General features: G+C 41.2%; 1 protein-coding gene across 1 annotated transcript in view; it reads right to left on the reverse strand.

Moving 5' to 3' along the window:
- LOC119172332 (serine/threonine-protein kinase 11-interacting protein) overlaps positions 1-18,077 on the reverse strand; it is a 49,951-nt gene that overhangs the window by 19,371 nt on the left and 12,503 nt on the right. The window contains exons 8-16 of the mRNA XM_037423385.2: positions 15,672-15,803; positions 10,622-10,988; positions 8,611-9,102; positions 6,778-6,935; positions 5,736-5,828; positions 4,325-4,396; positions 3,296-3,377; positions 2,476-2,584; positions 1,542-1,600 (exon numbers count right to left, since the gene is read on the reverse strand). Of these exons, the coding sequence (XP_037279282.2) occupies positions 1,542-1,600; positions 2,476-2,584; positions 3,296-3,377; positions 4,325-4,396; positions 5,736-5,828; positions 6,778-6,935; positions 8,611-9,102; positions 10,622-10,988; positions 15,672-15,803 (1,564 nt within the window). The remainder of the gene's footprint in view (positions 1-1,541; positions 1,601-2,475; positions 2,585-3,295; positions 3,378-4,324; positions 4,397-5,735; positions 5,829-6,777; positions 6,936-8,610; positions 9,103-10,621; positions 10,989-15,671; positions 15,804-18,077) is intronic.

The following is an 18,077-nucleotide window of genomic DNA, read 5'->3' on the forward strand; positions in this document are numbered from 1 at the left end:
TTTGTCGAATGATTTGCCAGATGATCTTGCGTCAGAACAAGACCACACAAAGTTTTATATACTCTTAAAAAATACTTATGCACCAAAAACTGCTCTATCGCATCTTCATAATCATCAGTGTTTCTAGGACTGTTGCCAATGTTTTTGCACTATTGCTAGGTTGTAGTTACTGTTATAATAGTTATTTTTGTATTTCACCTTCACATACTGTAACTCACTTTTCTAGTATGTATTTTGCTGCCATGTTCATAAGTAGAACTGCATTTTCTATTATATTCATTATTTGCCTATGTATGTGTAGATATTACGTATATGTATTTTTCTAACATATTATCTGTACCGCCCCCCTTACACAATGCCCCTCGAGCGCTCTGTAAGGTACTGTAAATAAATAAAATAAATAAATAGAATATCTTTATAAGAAATTTTCGGATATAACAAAAATATTTTTGTGTAAAATGCAACTTTGTTAATGAGGTATGAGTGTACCTTTTCCCGCCGGGTCAAGGGCAGCAAGTAGACAATGCCTTCTCACGCTAAACGAACTGCTCCTTGTGCTTTCTGGTGCATTTTGCTATCGTTTTTGCATCAGAGTTAACAAGCAAACAAAGTTTGGAAAGCTTCTCAGGAGCTGAAAAGATTACGTCAGCAGGAAAAAAATACGTTGTTGACATAACCTTTTCCACCCTAACCAACAAGACGTTAGACAACATTTGCAACTGAGCAGTATATATTCATTTGCCTGCCCATCAAAATATGCACTCTCGTTGAAACAAATGAAAGGTCCTCAAACAAGAGCAACTAAAACACAATTTGAGTGGTTTAGTTAGCACAATTTTTGTCATTTCCTTGGCTAAGTGGCTTGGTTAGCTTAAACCAATCCTATGTGCCAATCCAGTGTACTCATGAATTTCACAGTGCATGCACAGCACATGTTCTGTCATTAACCTTTTTTTTTTTTGTGCACCACGTGTAGGCAAGCAAGCTAGTGCCAAACTGACTGTGGACCTCTAGCATTTGTTCTGCATGAACCCTCCTGTAATTATTACTTTTTTCATTTCATTACTGCCAACGCATGTGCTTACAAAGAATAAAAGAGAAAACTGTAGCATCCTTGTGTTTAATACAGCTTTTATATAACACAGTTTAGCTTTCCATGCTGTCCAGAGACAAGTTTTGTAATGCCTGTTAAGAAACTCTGGAAGAGGGAGGAGGGCTGGAGGAAGAATAATACCTTATGGAACCATACCGCCATAACTATAACTCATCTCATTGCGTTAGCTAGCACTCGGCTTCAAGCAGCATATAATACGGTGCGGTGTATAACGTGCACTTGTATCATTTTGTACCGAGAAGCAAGGAAACCATTTGCGGTGACAGAGGCACCAGAAATTTATGAGCGTCATTCAGGTCTATAAGCCCCCAGATTCAAAAACCTTTCCATTTATGCCCTACAAATGTAATTAGTTGAAATTCACTAAGAAGCTGACTAAACTGTGATTTCGTATTGACATCCACGAAGGCTGCAGACTCGGGCTTACCTTGTGCTACTTTACCAATAGATGACGCATCGGACCCTTTCCTGATGGTCAAGCTTTGGCTGTGAAAAGAGAACAAAAAAAATATTCAAAATAAGAATGGTTAAACTTTCATGCACTTTCAATTGATAACATTCCTTTTGAACTTGTTTTTCTTTCTTTTTTTCCAATGTCATTCAGTGCTGAATGTAACGTTGTGTTGTTTGAGACTTATTCAGGCGTTCCTAAGCATTATCATTCCTACTGCGAATCAGGGCAATAACATATAGTCGATCAAATAATATTAATAGAATATATGCTGTTTCTGATACTGTGAAAACTGAATTTGCAAGCTGCCCACTGATGTTAGTTTGCCGTTGAAAATTGCCACTGTGTGTCTTCACACGTGCATGCCTGGTTGCATGCACTCAGCATAATGAGCACATAGTGCGAAAGAATTTTAAGTGGATACGGTACCATGTCACGTGATATGTCACAAATGCAATACTCCAAAGCAACTCATCAGTAATATCATCCCATAAAACACTTTTGAAAGCTACAACTCCTGAAAAAGCATAAACATGAGTTGCCGAATGGTTGGTATCTATAGGACACTGTGCTTTTGATTCACTAGTAGTGAATAGGGCAGCAAAGAATGATTCGAGCTTTAATAGAGCTATTGTGCACATTTTTAGGTTATATGGCTTGAATGTTCACATGATCAATGTTAACTTACTTGGAGTAGTTGGTTACCATGTACAAAACATTCCTCAGTGCCCCTTTAACTAAATACAGCATAAACTCAATATAACAACATAATAATGCTATATTGTTTCCTTAATAATTCATTTAGATATAATGAATTATTCAATAGAGCTAAGTAAGCGTGTTTGTCAGACACCGGCTCGCCTTCCATGCACTTGACTGCAAACTAGCATTTTGCCCAATAAAGACAGACCTAATGTTTTCTGGAGCAAGAGACGAAAGTGCGTCCACAGCTTCTGGTGTCTCCAACGTCAGAAGAATCTCACCGTCGCACTGCGGACACCTCTCTGATTCACGAACATCTAGAAACCATTGGCGAAAATAAAATAAAGTAAAACTAACGTCATAAAACAAGAAAGGTTTTTAGCGTCTTACAATGTCTTACAGGTCCCACAAAAAAATGAGGTAACCCCAAGAAGCAATCACTCATTGAGATCTAATTGATGCAGGAATTAAGCACTGTGAGGAAATTTCTTTTATAGTTCCTCAATACTTCTGAGGGACTTTGATACGAATATGAGAACAACCAGTAGTACTTTTCAACTGATGCCACAAATTCCAGAATGATTAAAAAAGTGATACAGAAAAATCATCATACAATACAATACAACTTCGCTATATTTATGACTTGCATCCATAACTTAACTAAATAAAATACTATAATGAAGTAAATACAGTTCTCCTTGAAATATCTGTAGATACAGGAGCAGTAGTTGAAACATCATAATAACAAACTAAAACTGTCCAATTAACAAATATAACAAACTATAGTAATTGTGTCTAAAAGCAAGAAATACCCAATCATTGCGCCCTGAGCAAACCACTTACTGCCGAGTTTGGCATTAGTTTGGCACAAGTGTAAAAATTCCCTCAAAGAATATGTCAGTGACTATGTGTGCGCTTTTTTTTTTTTTGCACCGGGGCAAAGAATCAGTGACAAAATGCAATGTGCAGGAACAACCAGAAAACAATTTCCAGCTTGTTTCAGGCAAAGACAGACGCGGAGTAATTACCTGTGGTGATGTTGTCCTTCGTTGTGCTAACGACCACTTTTCTGACTGCCTGTTTCGGGAAATGTGCATTACATTTCACACACTGCAAAAGAGGAGACCAAGAATGTGCAATGAAGAAATAGTACGCCATGACGTGCGCTGTCACATTGAATGGCGTAAAAAGCTCTGTGTGTAGCGGAAAGAAAACAGTGCAAAAAGACAGAGCAACAGAAAAAAGAAGACACGTACGACAGAACTCAAGATTTGTCAACACCGTGCAATACGGTATATACTTGTGCAGTCCAAAGAAAATGAGGAATGATGAACCAGGATGACATAAACAAACTACAAGCATCATCACAGCAAACCATGAACAATACATGTGCAACCATCTGGAAGATAATCCGTTTCCTTGGCTAACAAGGCAATTATCTTCCAGATGGTTATACAATGCATTGTGAATTGTTTACTGTAATGATGCTTAAACAGCTGCACAGAAACAATTCTGATCAGGTATTAAAATGAACACCAACTACACATAAAGGCAAAAAAAAACACAAATTTTGTGAACAATACACTCATACAGAAACCAAAACTTCTTGCTTTCATTTACTTTATATTATGGTCAATGTTTATTTTAATTGTCTTCCCTTGTTGCAAGCATATCAAAAGCATCCCACCTGCGTTTCTTTCCTGCAGACATTAGCACATTTTTTTGGGGGGCTGATATATGTAGGCACGGTTGCAAATATGGAAAAGTATATGTATAACATGATATTTTCAGCTTATTATCCCAAGGTTCTGACATGTCTTAGCTTTGCTTTCTCCTATACAAGTTACTCTCGATAACATGGAGTGCTTCACTGAAGCACAAGCAATACGATGCACGCCGAGCAAACGCCTTATGTTTGTTTCTATTGTGTAAGAACTGATAAAAGAACGCCAAAATTGTTTTATTTAGCCAAGAGCTTTTCTTATACTTAAAAGCATTCGATCTGACAGCCTTGTATACTACACAAAAGTCAATGAAAAACCCAGCATCCACATTACCTGTAACATTTCAGAGTAGAGGTCCTTCCAAGCCTTTGCCTCCACAAAAGGTTGTAGCAGTTGCACAACTTCCTGAAAGTGCACACACACAGAAAAAATTCTTTTACTAACAGGTTGCAAGAACGACCGCATGATGGTGGTTGTAAGAAATGTATAAAAAAACTCAAGCAAATTTGAAGTCTGGCCATCATTCCACACATATATGCTTGTTATCAATAGTGTTAATAAATACGACCTCTTAATTAAGGATGTAATTTACATTACAAGACAGTTATGACTAACCTGTGCTACACTATAAGTATGCTAGTAACAAATCACTGTATCATAAAATTATCATGGGAGCTAAAAAGAAGTCACACTATGGTAATCTAGCATGTTCACTTATTAATTACTGCTGATGATAAAATACATTAATAACCAATGTCAAGCTGAGTTTTGAGACAGCTGGGTTTTTCAAGTACGTAGTACTTGCATGCGAAGCCTGGTTCTACTGCTGTACCCGAGATATATTTTTTTCAATTTATACATAAACTATACATGTAGATTATGCGAGAGAAATTGCCAATTCAAGAACTTCTTTAACGGTTCTGTTGCAGTGGTAAGTGTACGTTTCTGAAAAACATGATGACAAATATTCCAAGATTAAATTTTGAGTGGTCAGAGCCAAGTCTGAACTCGATGTTCATTTTATGCACTAACACACTAAAGTATCTTTAGATGAATGTTAAACATTGCAAAGTGAAAACAACAGATGCTGTAAATAACCTGAATGGGTGTCAGTAAAAAAACAAATAATGGCAATGCGCTATCATGCTTTTCGCAGGATTCACATTGTAGAGTTTAGCATTCCAATACTGCACACAAGGCAGCTCTGAACATTTTGTGCATTCTCGAAATGTGCTTGAGATAACTGGTAATTAAATGTATGACCTCCTGCTTAGCAGTGTGATGCAACAACCACGTTTCTACTATGATACTTCACTTCTAGCAGTTGGTATTAGAAATGACAAAGAGTATAATGAAAAGACAAGATTAGGATGTTTGTTTAGGCTTCATACACACACGTTTGCCATCTATAAGATAACCGAATAATCAAAATGTCAATGCTGATCACTAATTTAGCATTCATCACTCGAATTATGTTTCTTTCCACTGCTGGAATATAAGTGCAAAACTAGAATAGAAGTGCAAACAGTGACTCCATTTTTTAAAATTCAACAAGAGTACTCATGCACTAAATTATGTATGCAGCACAATGTGACCGAAGAACATGTGATTAGATGTGCCTACAAACATTGATACTACCATCTATATCATGTATTTGAGTACTAGCTTGTAAAGTAATTATTAATAGCAAATCGACAACCTAAAGCCATCAGATATGTAGGTAAATAAACAACACATTTCTAACCTCTGCGTCTTCACTGCTGTCAAAAACGTAGCATCTCTCCTTTTTACTGCGTATGGTCGTGTCAAATTTTAGCTTCACAGTCGTGTCGTCATGCTGCAAGGTAAAAACAGGTAAATGAGCAAAGACATTAAAGTTGTGACAACACTGAATATATGTGTCACTACTCTCTTAAAATAACATACTCATTGCTTATAGACATTTTGTAGAGCCCCTTTACTCTTGAAAACGGTTACAATGAACAGGCAGGATTTCATGATATAAATAATTTGACACAGCAAGCAATTCAATATCCTGATACTCGCTTAAAATAAACATGAACAACACATTTTAGTGCATTTGTAGGGAGCATTGAAAAGGATCCACTTATTGTAAACCAGATTACACATATTAGGCAATAATTTTATGCTGCATCTAAAATGTTTGTAGGCGTCGCCAAGAACACTCTTGACCGACAAGATTTTGACGACCTGCTGCTGTAATCATTGGTGAATGTCAGCGCATGTGACAGCGCACATCAAACCTACTTTAGTTTACATTCCATGTTTCGGTCAACTCGAAGGTGTTATCTTGCACGAGTCAGTGAGTTTACCAAAGTTTGATATAAAGAAAAATTTTCTTTATCCTCATTCATTATATCCAAGTTCGATTCTAACTTCCTTTGCTGAATTGTGCTGTCCATTTCCTTCAACTGCTGAAGACCCAAGCCTGCGGTAGCATGTGAAATACAATACTCAATCACTTAGGAACAACCATACTCAAACTTTTTTTTCTTTATTCTTATTATGAACACATTACACTCAAGAAATACGACAAAGGCGTTAAAGGAGGCTCCTACATTCAACGACAGTATGCTGATGGACACCATAGCACCACGAAGAGGATCAGCCATGAATCAATAGCAGCATTACAGCATTCCTCTATAGTACCACATTAAGAGGCAAGTACTTGCACACTCAAAAAATAGTAAGCTCTGTGAAAAACCAAATGCTAATTGACGATACGGAGAACTGAGCAAATGCAAAGCCTCATTCACATCGCGTACCAATGTCACAGAAGTCAGTATGTTAAGGTCCAAGCGCTGTAAGATCTTCCCAGATAGGCTGTCACTCTCCCTCATGATGTCGTCCTTCACGCCTACAAAGACTGATGTTTCATTGCTGTCGGTACATTTCTGGACAAGGAACAGCTTGCTGTCCATGTCTGCAAAAAAAAAAAAAAAAAAAAAAGAAGATAAATTATAGCGGTGCTGGTGAATCGATTAGTTTCAACACAACGTTCTGCAAACGGACTGTAGACGACATAATAAGTTCTCTTGTCTGTCTAAACGATTCACATATCATTAAAGGGACCCTGAAATGGCTTTGGCGATTTTGTACAAACACATTGGGCTGGTAGACCAAGTCCCAAGGGTTATATAGAGAACAATTTGAGCTCTGTGCATAAACTGTGTAACTCCTTACAACGTCTTAAAGCTGTGAATCACTGCAGATCGTTGGGACTCCCCGCTAAATGTGTTTTCGACCGCCCATTCACGAAATGCGTCGGCAGCCACTTTGCCGTGGCTGCTGATCTGATTGGCTGTCATGGGCTGTAGGATGCACGGAAGTGAGATTAATTGGTAGGGTGGCGGCACCTGTCGGAGCAGATATGAACCACTCTGAGATTTTCGTGTCTGTTGTCATACAGCGTGTGTGCTGCCGGGCGCACTATGTGATTGCCTCCGAGACTGTGCACAAGCTGTCGGCATGCGGTTTCGCCGGTCTAAACTGGTAAAAGCTCAAATCGTCGAGCGCACTCTTGAGAGCTCTGCGATCACCAACGATGCCAGCGTGCCTCATACAAGTTGAGAAGGCCAGGCAGAGGTAGAAAGGGAAAGTATGATATCATTCTCCGTAGCGGCCTAGGTGCATGGTGTGTCACTAAATTTGTGGTGCGAATGATTTGATGATGCTCTAACCTAAGCGCTGAAAAAACTCAAAAAAACCTTTTCAGGGTCCCTTTAATGTTTGACTGCACGAAGTGCTTTCTTGAGGCACATGGAAATAGATCCCCCCCCCCCCCCCCCCACTCGCTTTTTTCTTTTTTTTTTTTGCACTGTGCTTTAATTAAAGTCACAACTCTACTTCACCACAACAAATGCCTCTATGTATCTTCGCATCTATGTATTTTCTCTGTCCCCCAGAAGCAAGAATATTCAGAACACAGTGCACAAGTTCCTGGCGATCTTGTTCTCCCCCCCCCCCCCCCCCCTGAAGAAACTCATTTGTCACTGGTACCCCTCCAGTTAGAAAAACCTGGTGCTGCCTCTGCAACTCAACTAACCGAACACGGACCTCACTTTTTCATGACGATAGTTATAGCGCGAGAACAAAACGACGACACAGAGACAAAAAGGACACGAAAGACACAAGCGCTACACGAGCGCTTCGTGTCCTTCTTGTCTCTGTGTCGTCGTTTTGTTCTCGCGCTATAACTATCGTCATGCCATACCAACTAGCCCAAGCTGCCACACTCACTTTTCCACTTCAAATCAGCATATTGGATGAAGAGGACCAGCACAGCATGAAGTAATTAATCAATGGAGATTACAGCCTCATGACTTGTAGTCAAAGCAATCTTACGACATCACAGTCGCAGCATGGAGGTCTAAAATAGTGTGTGGGCTTCTCACAAGTCTCACTGTTTCTGCACTCTGGATTTCACTAGCTCATTATGACTGTTCTCGTCACTATCATTTCCATTTCTGTTTCTTTTTTTTTTAGGTGCACAAGGTCATCCGCCAAAAAACATTTAATTTTTTATTATACCTGGCACTATGCTCGTTTTTTTACTGTTACTACAGTGCAACGATATATACTGGTGGGGTGCAACTTGCCTTCGTTAGTTTCTGCAGTGTCTGAGGTCGCTTCACTCTTGGTCGTAGTCCAACTGAACCCCTCCGCTGGGGATAGAACACTGGACTCATCCAACGGGTCAGGTGGCACCTCGTCAAGCACGACAACACCTTGGCTTAGCTCAGAGATTCGCCTCTGGGGGCCTTCTTCGCCGAAGCAATCATCTTTCACCTCTTCCGCAACGTCTTCTGATTTATCCCCGACTGGCTCCTTGAAAAGGACAGTTTTGAGCGATTCCGCACGTCCTGAATCAGAGTCGCTGTGCATGTCCTTGGTGTCACACGACCCCACCTTACTTGCTGTCAGAAAGCCCCCGTCCTGTAGCGTGTGGGTACCCGGTGTCCCACAGGGCGTGCTCTGAGCGTCGGGCAAGTGTAGAGCGGACACCCCAACGAGCCACTCCTCACCAAGCCGCTCTTTCCGGCTTTCCAGCTGGCTTTTGTAGGTAAGAAAGTCATTGCGCAGAGCAGAGACTGCAAAGTACAAGAATCAGAGCTTGAACTTCACTGATCCTTTTCTCAACAATTAACATTCCAAAGGGGAATAGATTTATAAAGAGAGACGTTGCAATAGAGGACGGTAGGTCATTTTGACCACCTGAAGTTCTTTAATACGCACAAAAAGTTGCATCTACTACAACTTTTTCTATTGTATCGTCATCTATATGCCATCACCATAGGCCTAAATTGCACTCTCTACATTGTATTTAGAGAAGCATACTTAAAGAGGTACTGACTTAAATCTGACAGCTGAGGTAGCCTGTGGGATCAGTTCCCATTAAATAAACATATCGAGCGAATATGAACAGGAAATATAGCTTGGAAGGTAATTTATATAAATTTTGATGTTCCTGGGTGCGATCCCCCACCATACGCCGCACCTCCTAACACTGACATTACTGGTGGCTTTAAGGTGCCCCAAATGTCCCCCAACTTCAGAGATGTCACAACTGCAGCCACGCTCCAAGGCGGGGCAGCTAGTACGATGACATCGTAGTGGCCACTGCCTTTTGGCCGCACTTGAGCCAGCAGGCTATGATTCAGGCAGCTTGCAAGTCTGCCCACAGCGAACGTGTGTGAAGTGTGAAAGCATTGAGGAATCTGTTGCCATCATACAACGATAAAAACGGTGACGATAAAAGTGAAGATGTCACATAGCGCACGCAGCCGCAAGAAAACGTGAACAGACGATGCAGGCAGCGTGGAAGTGTGTCACTGTCCTGTGTACCATTTCATACGCTAGATGGTGTTATTTTCACCCAGCGACTTGTTCTCGGAGCCTTCCCAAACTGAAGACGAGACTATTCAGTAATAAACAAGCAGTAATTAATTACCTATCATGCACTGCAGCTGAAGAGCCCAATATATTTCGACGTAATGTCGATGAGTGCGCATTCTAGGTGCAGTGATGCTGCGCTAGCAAAATGCGAGCCCTCTATAGTCTGAGACAAGGCACGACTGACACGAGGCATGATTGACTCGACTGATGTCAGCGCCGCACCCTGACAGCAGTCGGCACAAAATGTGTTATGCTGCATTTTGTGCTGGGGACGTTACTCAGACTCCACTGCACCTGCGTCTCTTTATGATAGGGAGACACCGGGTGTGCTCGAATGCGAATGTGTCAAGGCAACGTAGCGCAGCACGCGTGGGAGTATAGGGCAGGCGGATTTGTGCCTGCCATGGCACTGCGAACGTGACACAATTAAACAAACCCCAGCATGCATGCTTTGTGAACTTTGGAGAGTGTTTAGAGGCCCCCTGCAACAGAGTGCAGCAGAAAAAAAAAAAAGACAAATTTTTCTGTCAATACCCTTTTACCCCGGTCTAACCTAGCCGTGAGTTAGTAATCATCGCCTATTCTGCTGCTGCTGCTTTCTCCTCCCTTATACCACTACAATGAAGTGGACCTAAAAAGGGACTCTTCAAGCATATCCTATCAATGTAAAGTATGGCCACTTGCAGCATAACTTGGCACAAATCATGTATTCACCATTTCCACTTTCTGTAACAGGGGCCGCATATCCTTCTGGGTCCAAGATGGCTGCCACCCTGCTGGATTGGCGTTTCCTAGGTTTCTTGCTTTCCTTTAGCCTTCTGCGAACCATGGGGTCCATCGCTTCGACACTGCTGCATGAGCTGCAGTCCTGTTCCAAAGACGCAGAGAGCCTTGCTTCGCTGCTCAAGGGCAACGCTGATGTAGAGGCCACTGCCTCGCAGCCACGCTGCTCCGTGACTTCTCCCGCCAGGCTACTGCTGTCATCCGACTCAACCGTGGTCCGAAGAGGGGGCACCGAAATTATTGGATTTGGCACTGGCGCATCGACTGCCCTGCTGCTCGGCTGCTTGGCACAGGTGGGCTGCAGAAGATGACAAGATAGAAGGCTTATACTCGATTTCATTTAAAGCATACAGCGCTATACAAAATAGGCAGATTTCCCATCATTTCTTGCTTCCTTTGTTAAAAAAAAACAATGTACCACACGTGCAAACAAAGAAAGATAAGTTTGTGACACTCACTCATTTCTTTGACCTGATGGGGTATAGCCCATAAAAAATGTTAGCACAGCACGGCTCAGGTCACTGATTGATTGATTGATTGATATTTGGGGTTTAACGTTCGAAAACTACCATATAATTATGAGAGCGGAAATTGACCACCTGGGGTTCTTTAACGTGCACCCAAATCTGAAAAAACGAACCTACAGCATTCTCGTCTCTATCGAAAATGCAGCTGCCGCAACCGGGTTTCGATACCGCGACCTGCGGGTCAGTAGCCAGTGGTCTAAGGCTCTACCTTAGTCACTAGACCATCGCAACGGGCCACGACTCAGGCCACGCCAGAGTGCTTCAGAAATTTCGTGATAGTTTTAGACTGTACTGTTAAGACTGCATGCAGGATGCAAGTAATAGAATTTTAATCTGGAGCTAACACAGGCACCAGTGATAACGCTAGAAGGTTCTATAACGCAAAAGGCCCCAGCAAATTTCGTGGAAAATCAGTTTATCGACGACCGACAAATGTCTTCGCCGTTATTCTTGCACCATGCATGCTACTTTTTTTGCTGGACACAGGTCCACCAAATGAACCCTTCAATACTTGGGTTCTGCTTACTTCACCATCACAACAATGTAACACAGTGTGCGATGCATAAAACAATAAAGCAACAATGTTAAAATATTGTTCATGGAATAGATTACGTAATTTTTACATGAAAGGTGTCACAACTCAACCAATTTACATCTCAATGCCTGAATCGACAACATGGCTTCGGCAACCAGACGAGACAGGGCACTGCTTGTACCTATAACCAAAATGTTGTTTTCTGCACACTGACAGTCCAAAGGAGCAGAAATGATACACGGCTTGATATAATCTTAGGTCCACAAGTTGTAGATTTCTGTGATACAGCTATACCTTAATACAGCAAACGTAAACGTAACCAAATGCCTGATAAAAGAGTACTTCTGTTATTACAATTTCGTGTTCATAAAGTAGCACGTACGTTCAAGGTCAATGTAACAATGCATGTTTATCTGTAATGTCAGTACAGTAAAAGCTCGCTAATTTAAACTCCAAGGGAGCTACAAAATTGTTCAAATTAAGCGGAGCTCGAATTACCAAAGATGCTAGAATGTAAGGACATTGCACGAAACTGCGCAGGCAGATCCCAAAGAATCATTATGACGAATTAGGAGCTCCTAAGCGTTCACAAGAGGTGATTCCGTAAATTAGGTTTATGGAGCTCTAACAGCGAACAGAACTAATTTATTCGTCAGTGATACACCAGAAACCAGCACCGACATGCTTTCATGAGAACAGTGTGCTTTGCTGTGAAACATATGATTCTACTATGTTCTAATATGAGTTTATTTACATGGCAGAGAAATTGCAATCAACATTAAAATTAATCTGTAATTCCCATTTGCTTGCATTTTTTCTGCTGCAACTTCATGAGCATAGCTTGAAGTTTGTTTGCCCAAGAGCTGCAGTGAAGTATCTGAATTTTCATATTTTGAAAAACGCTGCTGTTTTGTTGTTTCGCATCTCTAGTAAAGTTTGCTTGGTTTGGTTTTGCAACACACCGTCATCACTTTGGGCCATCTTCTGCGAGGAGCGATAAAAACCAGGGGCTCCAAGTTCGAATTACAGGAGCGAGGTAGACTTTCGTGGAGACATACACAACATCTACGAAATATCAAGGGAAAATGTAGCCTAGAACACATTTAAACTCAATTTTAATGTGCATGCCACGCAACTGAGCGAGATGCGCAACCCCTCGCAATGCCAACATCAACATGGCAGCAATGTAGACAAGCCCATGTCATGAGTTTGCGTTAGCTGGTTGCTCGCGCTTGTGCTACCTGCGATTTCTTCCTCCATTTCTGAAGCTTTGCGTGTGCTGGCTGTGCTAGCTGTCAGTGCGGCACCCACGTCATAGTTTTGCATGGTCATGTGGCCAGCTGCGTTTACCTTGCTGCCGGAGCTGCTCCTGCCTAGCTCACTGCTTTTTGAAACCGAAGCTGGGACTGGGCATTCTAAAAACATGTCTAAATAAATAACCATCATGCACTCGCACAAACGAGGTTTCCAGCTATGATAAGTGCGTCATAAGCTAACTATTGCTACTACAACATCAACAACAAAAAAACAGGGTGTGAATTTTTTGTGTCAGTGCTCTTTTAACTGTTGTAGATACCGATGTGTTTGAATTATCAGCAGTTATCCTCCATAGATATACACAGGGCTGTGCCATTCCCAAGGCATCAGTTCGAATTAACTGTATGTTTGAATTAACAGAGTTCAAATTAAGGAGCTTTAACTAAATAGCGAAGTTTCATTGCTACCACGTAAGAAAACCGAGGCAATAATGTAAGACTTCTACTAGTGCCAATGGACCAACAGTTGTGTCACATTTAAGCCACTTTTATGAGCAAAATTTGGAAATCGCACACTATTAGACCGAGTGGGCGCTGCGCACGGAAGTCTTCTCTACCAAAGGCCAGGAGAAATTATGCACCTAATAAACTCTTTTCCGCATAGAAGGAGAGCATACACCTCGACACATCATGCTGCATGTAAAATATTCTCTAATATGTACCCATCGTACTTCACAGTTACTGCATGCTACTTTTCAGTGCATAATCACAATTCTTTCCTGGGAAACGGCAATGTTGCACTGTAATCAATGAAAAATATGCATGATGTGTGCATGACCTTGGTACTTCGTTTCAAGACTGCCTGCCATGACTAGGGGACAGGGGCAGTTTTGTTTACCTTGGGCTTCACTTCGGCGGCTTCATTATACAGCATATATTGTACTTTCACGTTCTATAAACAGATACAACAAAATAACTATAAAGAGTGTTACCTGTATGTTTTAGATGTTTCTAGAAATAAACGGCAATGAGCGAGTGTCGTATCAAGTAAGGGAGAGGGTCCTTGTCACTTGTAGTTACGACGCTGTGAGTGCTCGCCTTGTAAACATGTCAAGGAGTTGATTTTCTGCATGAAAATTTTTCTCGGGTGCATTAGCAAGGGTACCTTAAATGTGCTACAGCCTAATGACATACATTTTCATTAGTATTTTTTTTAAAACAGTAATAAAAGCCACTGTCCCTTCTTGTTCTGCAAGTTTTTAACAATGCACGTGGGGCTAAGGATGAGAGAGGGTAAAGTGAAGCAAACGAATCAAGAACTTTGCAACCATAAAATAAAATCAACATGCCCAGGACAGGGTGGGTTGGAGATCATTGAGAGAGGCCTCCATACTGAAGTACACATTCGGTGTTGAAAAACTTCAATGCTCGCACGCCCTTTATACAGCACACATGAGGTATTCATATTTCATAGGAAGCAGTCAAAAACAAATGAACTCACACAAGTGCGCCTCTGTTCCAGAGTTACCTCGCGCATGAAATGCAGTCGAGAATCACAGAAAGACGGGAAAGTTTAGGTACTCACAGAACAAGGACTGAAGTAGATAAGAGGTGCTAGTGTTGTCGTTCTCGTTAACTCGCATCTGCGTTTTGCCTGCTGCCTTCTTGTACTGATATAGCATGCGATCTTCAGTACTTTTACTTTGCTTTGAAGGAAAGCTATACACACAAAGGAAAGATTGTGTGAGATACACACTGTTAAGAGAATTGTCTAATCTTGCCTCTGGTTCGGTGCACTTGGGAAAGCTCGGAGCTGCCCATTCGTCTTGCCCAGTTCAAAGTAGAAAGCACAGGCTTCCATTGTCTATGAGTCTTGTCAGAGGTATCGAGCAACATGCACATATGACAGTGTTGGGAACTCGCTGCCATATACCTTATGAAAATTTTTGTATAACAAGTTTTGTGCAAGAACTGAACCTTCATTTTAATGGAGCTGGTAGAGTAAATAAGACAAAGATTAAACTATATTGTGTGCATGTGTGTCAGTTAAAAAGAGACTGCTCTCCGCCCCCCCCCCCCCTCCTCTGTCTTCTGAAGCACTCTGCATTTCTCCCTCAATTTTAAGGAGGGGGAAGGGACCAAAGCTTTTGTACCTAAAAGCATTCAGCATTTACACAATTACATACTATACACAATTTGCCATTGAATTTATTCTGAAGAATGATTTTATTTCGTATGTCTTCCCAGTGGTAATGCTACTATGGCATCAACATGTTGCATATCACACAGTGAAAAATATGGTAAATGCACCGAGTCTAGATGCTTATAGTAATAATATTTTTTGGGAACGATCCAGAACCATCATATGATGAGAAACGCCGCAGTGGAAGGCTCTGAAAAAGTTCGACCACCTGGGCTTCTTTAACGTGCAACTAAATTCAAGTACATGGGCGTCAAGCGTTCTCGCCTCCATCGAAAATGCGGCCACTACAGGCGGCCACCACAACGAGCATTCCATCCCGCGACCTGCGTTTAGCGGTAGAGAACCGCCCTGGCGGGTTGAGTGTAGATGCTGAGACACCACAGAAGACAATCAGCATGGACCACCACTTCTTACGCAAAGTGCAAACGCGGTTTCTGAAGGCTTACTGAATTGGCCTTACCTTGATGAATTTCTTCGGGAGAGGTCTATCGTCCAGTCTGAATCTTTCTGTGACTGCCTTGCGGTGTAGATGGCACACAACTATTGAGAGGTACTCTGGATGGAATGTGATGGGGTTGTCCACGAGGCGCAGCTGTTTGGCAGAATGGGCGGAACCGAAAAACACGGCTAAATTAGGCTGTCTCGTAAAAGGGCTTTGACAGTTAGTCGGCAATGAATCATGCAGAATACAGAACAAACTATATATGAATTGCAAGAAAGCGAACAGAAAGGGAGAAGCAGCTGGCATTCATATTGTTTTTTTTATTGAGTCAATAATAACCAGCTATCAATCACATTAAGTTTTCATAATGAGTACGACAAGGAAGAAATTACGAAGACAAGAAACACTCAGAAATTTGGTACCTTGAGGAAGGAACCAGGGCTAAAGTGGTTAAAAATGGCAAGAACTCAGGAACAACACTGACGTAAGAGAAAACGCTAGACACATTCACAGATTTGCAATGGCTGAAAGAAACATGAAGATTAAAGAATAAGTAAGAGACCTTAAAACTTCCCAATTATTTGAAAATGATCAGCAATGCGTGATCTCCAGCTTAAAGAGTTTGAAATTTAGCGATGACTACAGCAAGCAAGAGGTTTCAAAGTGGTCATTAAAATAAATACAAATTAAAAATGTTCTTTATTTTAATACAATCTTACTAGTCTGCTTGGCATACCCTTCAATAATTTACCACTACTACGAAGCCATTAAAGTTATCAAAATCCAAGAGGCACGCATGTCTCATTAGACTGAGTGTTTCATACTTATTGAAATACATATTTGGCTTTTGCTTTAGTTCGCTTCATGCTCTGTTGTAGTCTCTCTCGGACAGGCACACCTTAGATCTACCTGAAAGTTTCTATAACAACAAGAAAGCACTCTTTGAAAAAGGTAATGTGGAAACTGTGGTAACAACAAACACACGCATAAAAAAGACAAAAACACTTCCAAGTCGAACAAATGCTGGCTACATTCGCCAAGCTAACGCAGCGACATTACTACCACCCTTACCACCAAGATTAAAAAATTGGGAGGCCCTTAAACTTCGCCTTTAGGAGTCAAACGTGATAGCGTTGTTCTGTCCCAAGTGCGTACTTCATTTAACCACTAAAAGCATACTTTTTATTGTATGATGTCACTAAATAAGTTTATACTGTGGATTACTACAATGTAATCAATAAAGTTTAAAGTGGCTTGTGTCAGTGAAGCATTCGCACATGACTGCATTCAGTGCAATGAGTAGCATGCCTTGAACCATGAGCCATTAAGCACGTGAAACGTTCTCGAACTTGCTATGCACCCACTACGTGGTCCTAAAGGAATACGGCCAGTAGTAGGTGTGTCCTTATAACGAGTGGCTGGCTTTGAACTATAAAGCCATTAAGATAATCCCATGTTATGACGACCAATGGCAATGTATGCTTGTACCACATGATAATAATGCGATATTAGATGTTGTATTGCGAAGCCTGCATGCAGGACGTGTGCATTTGTAAAGCATAAAAGTTTACTTTCACTGAATTTTCAAGCAAAAGAAGTTATTTGCAATGTATTTCCAAGTAGACAACGGAAGAGGGAAGGTGGTTCCAATCGGCGGCTGTTTTCGGTAAGAAGACTGCTGAAAAGAATTTGGTGCGGCAAAACGGAATGGCAACCTTATGCTGATGATCAATGCGCGATGAGTGGTATGACGGTTGTGAAATGAGGTCTCGCTTCATTGATGGATTGTGAAAAAATATCTTATGAAAAAAATGCAGTCGCGCCCGAACATTCTTAAATGGATTGAATGCTTTCTGACTAATCGCACTCAGTTTGTAACAACTAATGGCTATAACTCACCTCTTTCTAAAGTAACATCCGGTGTACCCCAAGGTTCCGTATTAGGCCCTTTACTTTTTCTTATATATATTAATGATCTCCCAGACAGCATTAACTCCGCTATAAGGTTATTTGCAGATGATTGTGTAATTTACCGCGAAATAAACAATGAATATGATAACCAATTTCTACAGTCAGACCTTGACACTGTCTCAACCTGGTGCAATAAATGGCTTATGACTCTCAACTCTAACAAATCTAAATGCATGTCAATAACGCGGCGATCTATTTCTCCCCCCTGTACCTACAGAATTAACGCCGTTCCCCTCCAGCATGTCTCTTCATATAAGTACCTCGGCGTTTACATTACCAACAATCTATCTTGGCACACGCATGTTACCTACATCTGTAATAACGCTAACCGAACGCTAGGATACTTACGCCGCAACTTTTCTCGCGCTCCGCTGTCCCTCAAAATTCTATTATACCGATCACTAATTCGCCCAAAGCTTGAGTACGCGTCCGCTATATGGGATCCCGTGCAGC

The sequence above is a fragment of the Rhipicephalus microplus genome, chromosome 4, assembly GCF_043290135.1.
Source record: "Rhipicephalus microplus isolate Deutch F79 chromosome 4, USDA_Rmic, whole genome shotgun sequence".
Taxonomy (NCBI): domain Eukaryota; kingdom Metazoa; phylum Arthropoda; class Arachnida; order Ixodida; family Ixodidae; genus Rhipicephalus; species Rhipicephalus microplus.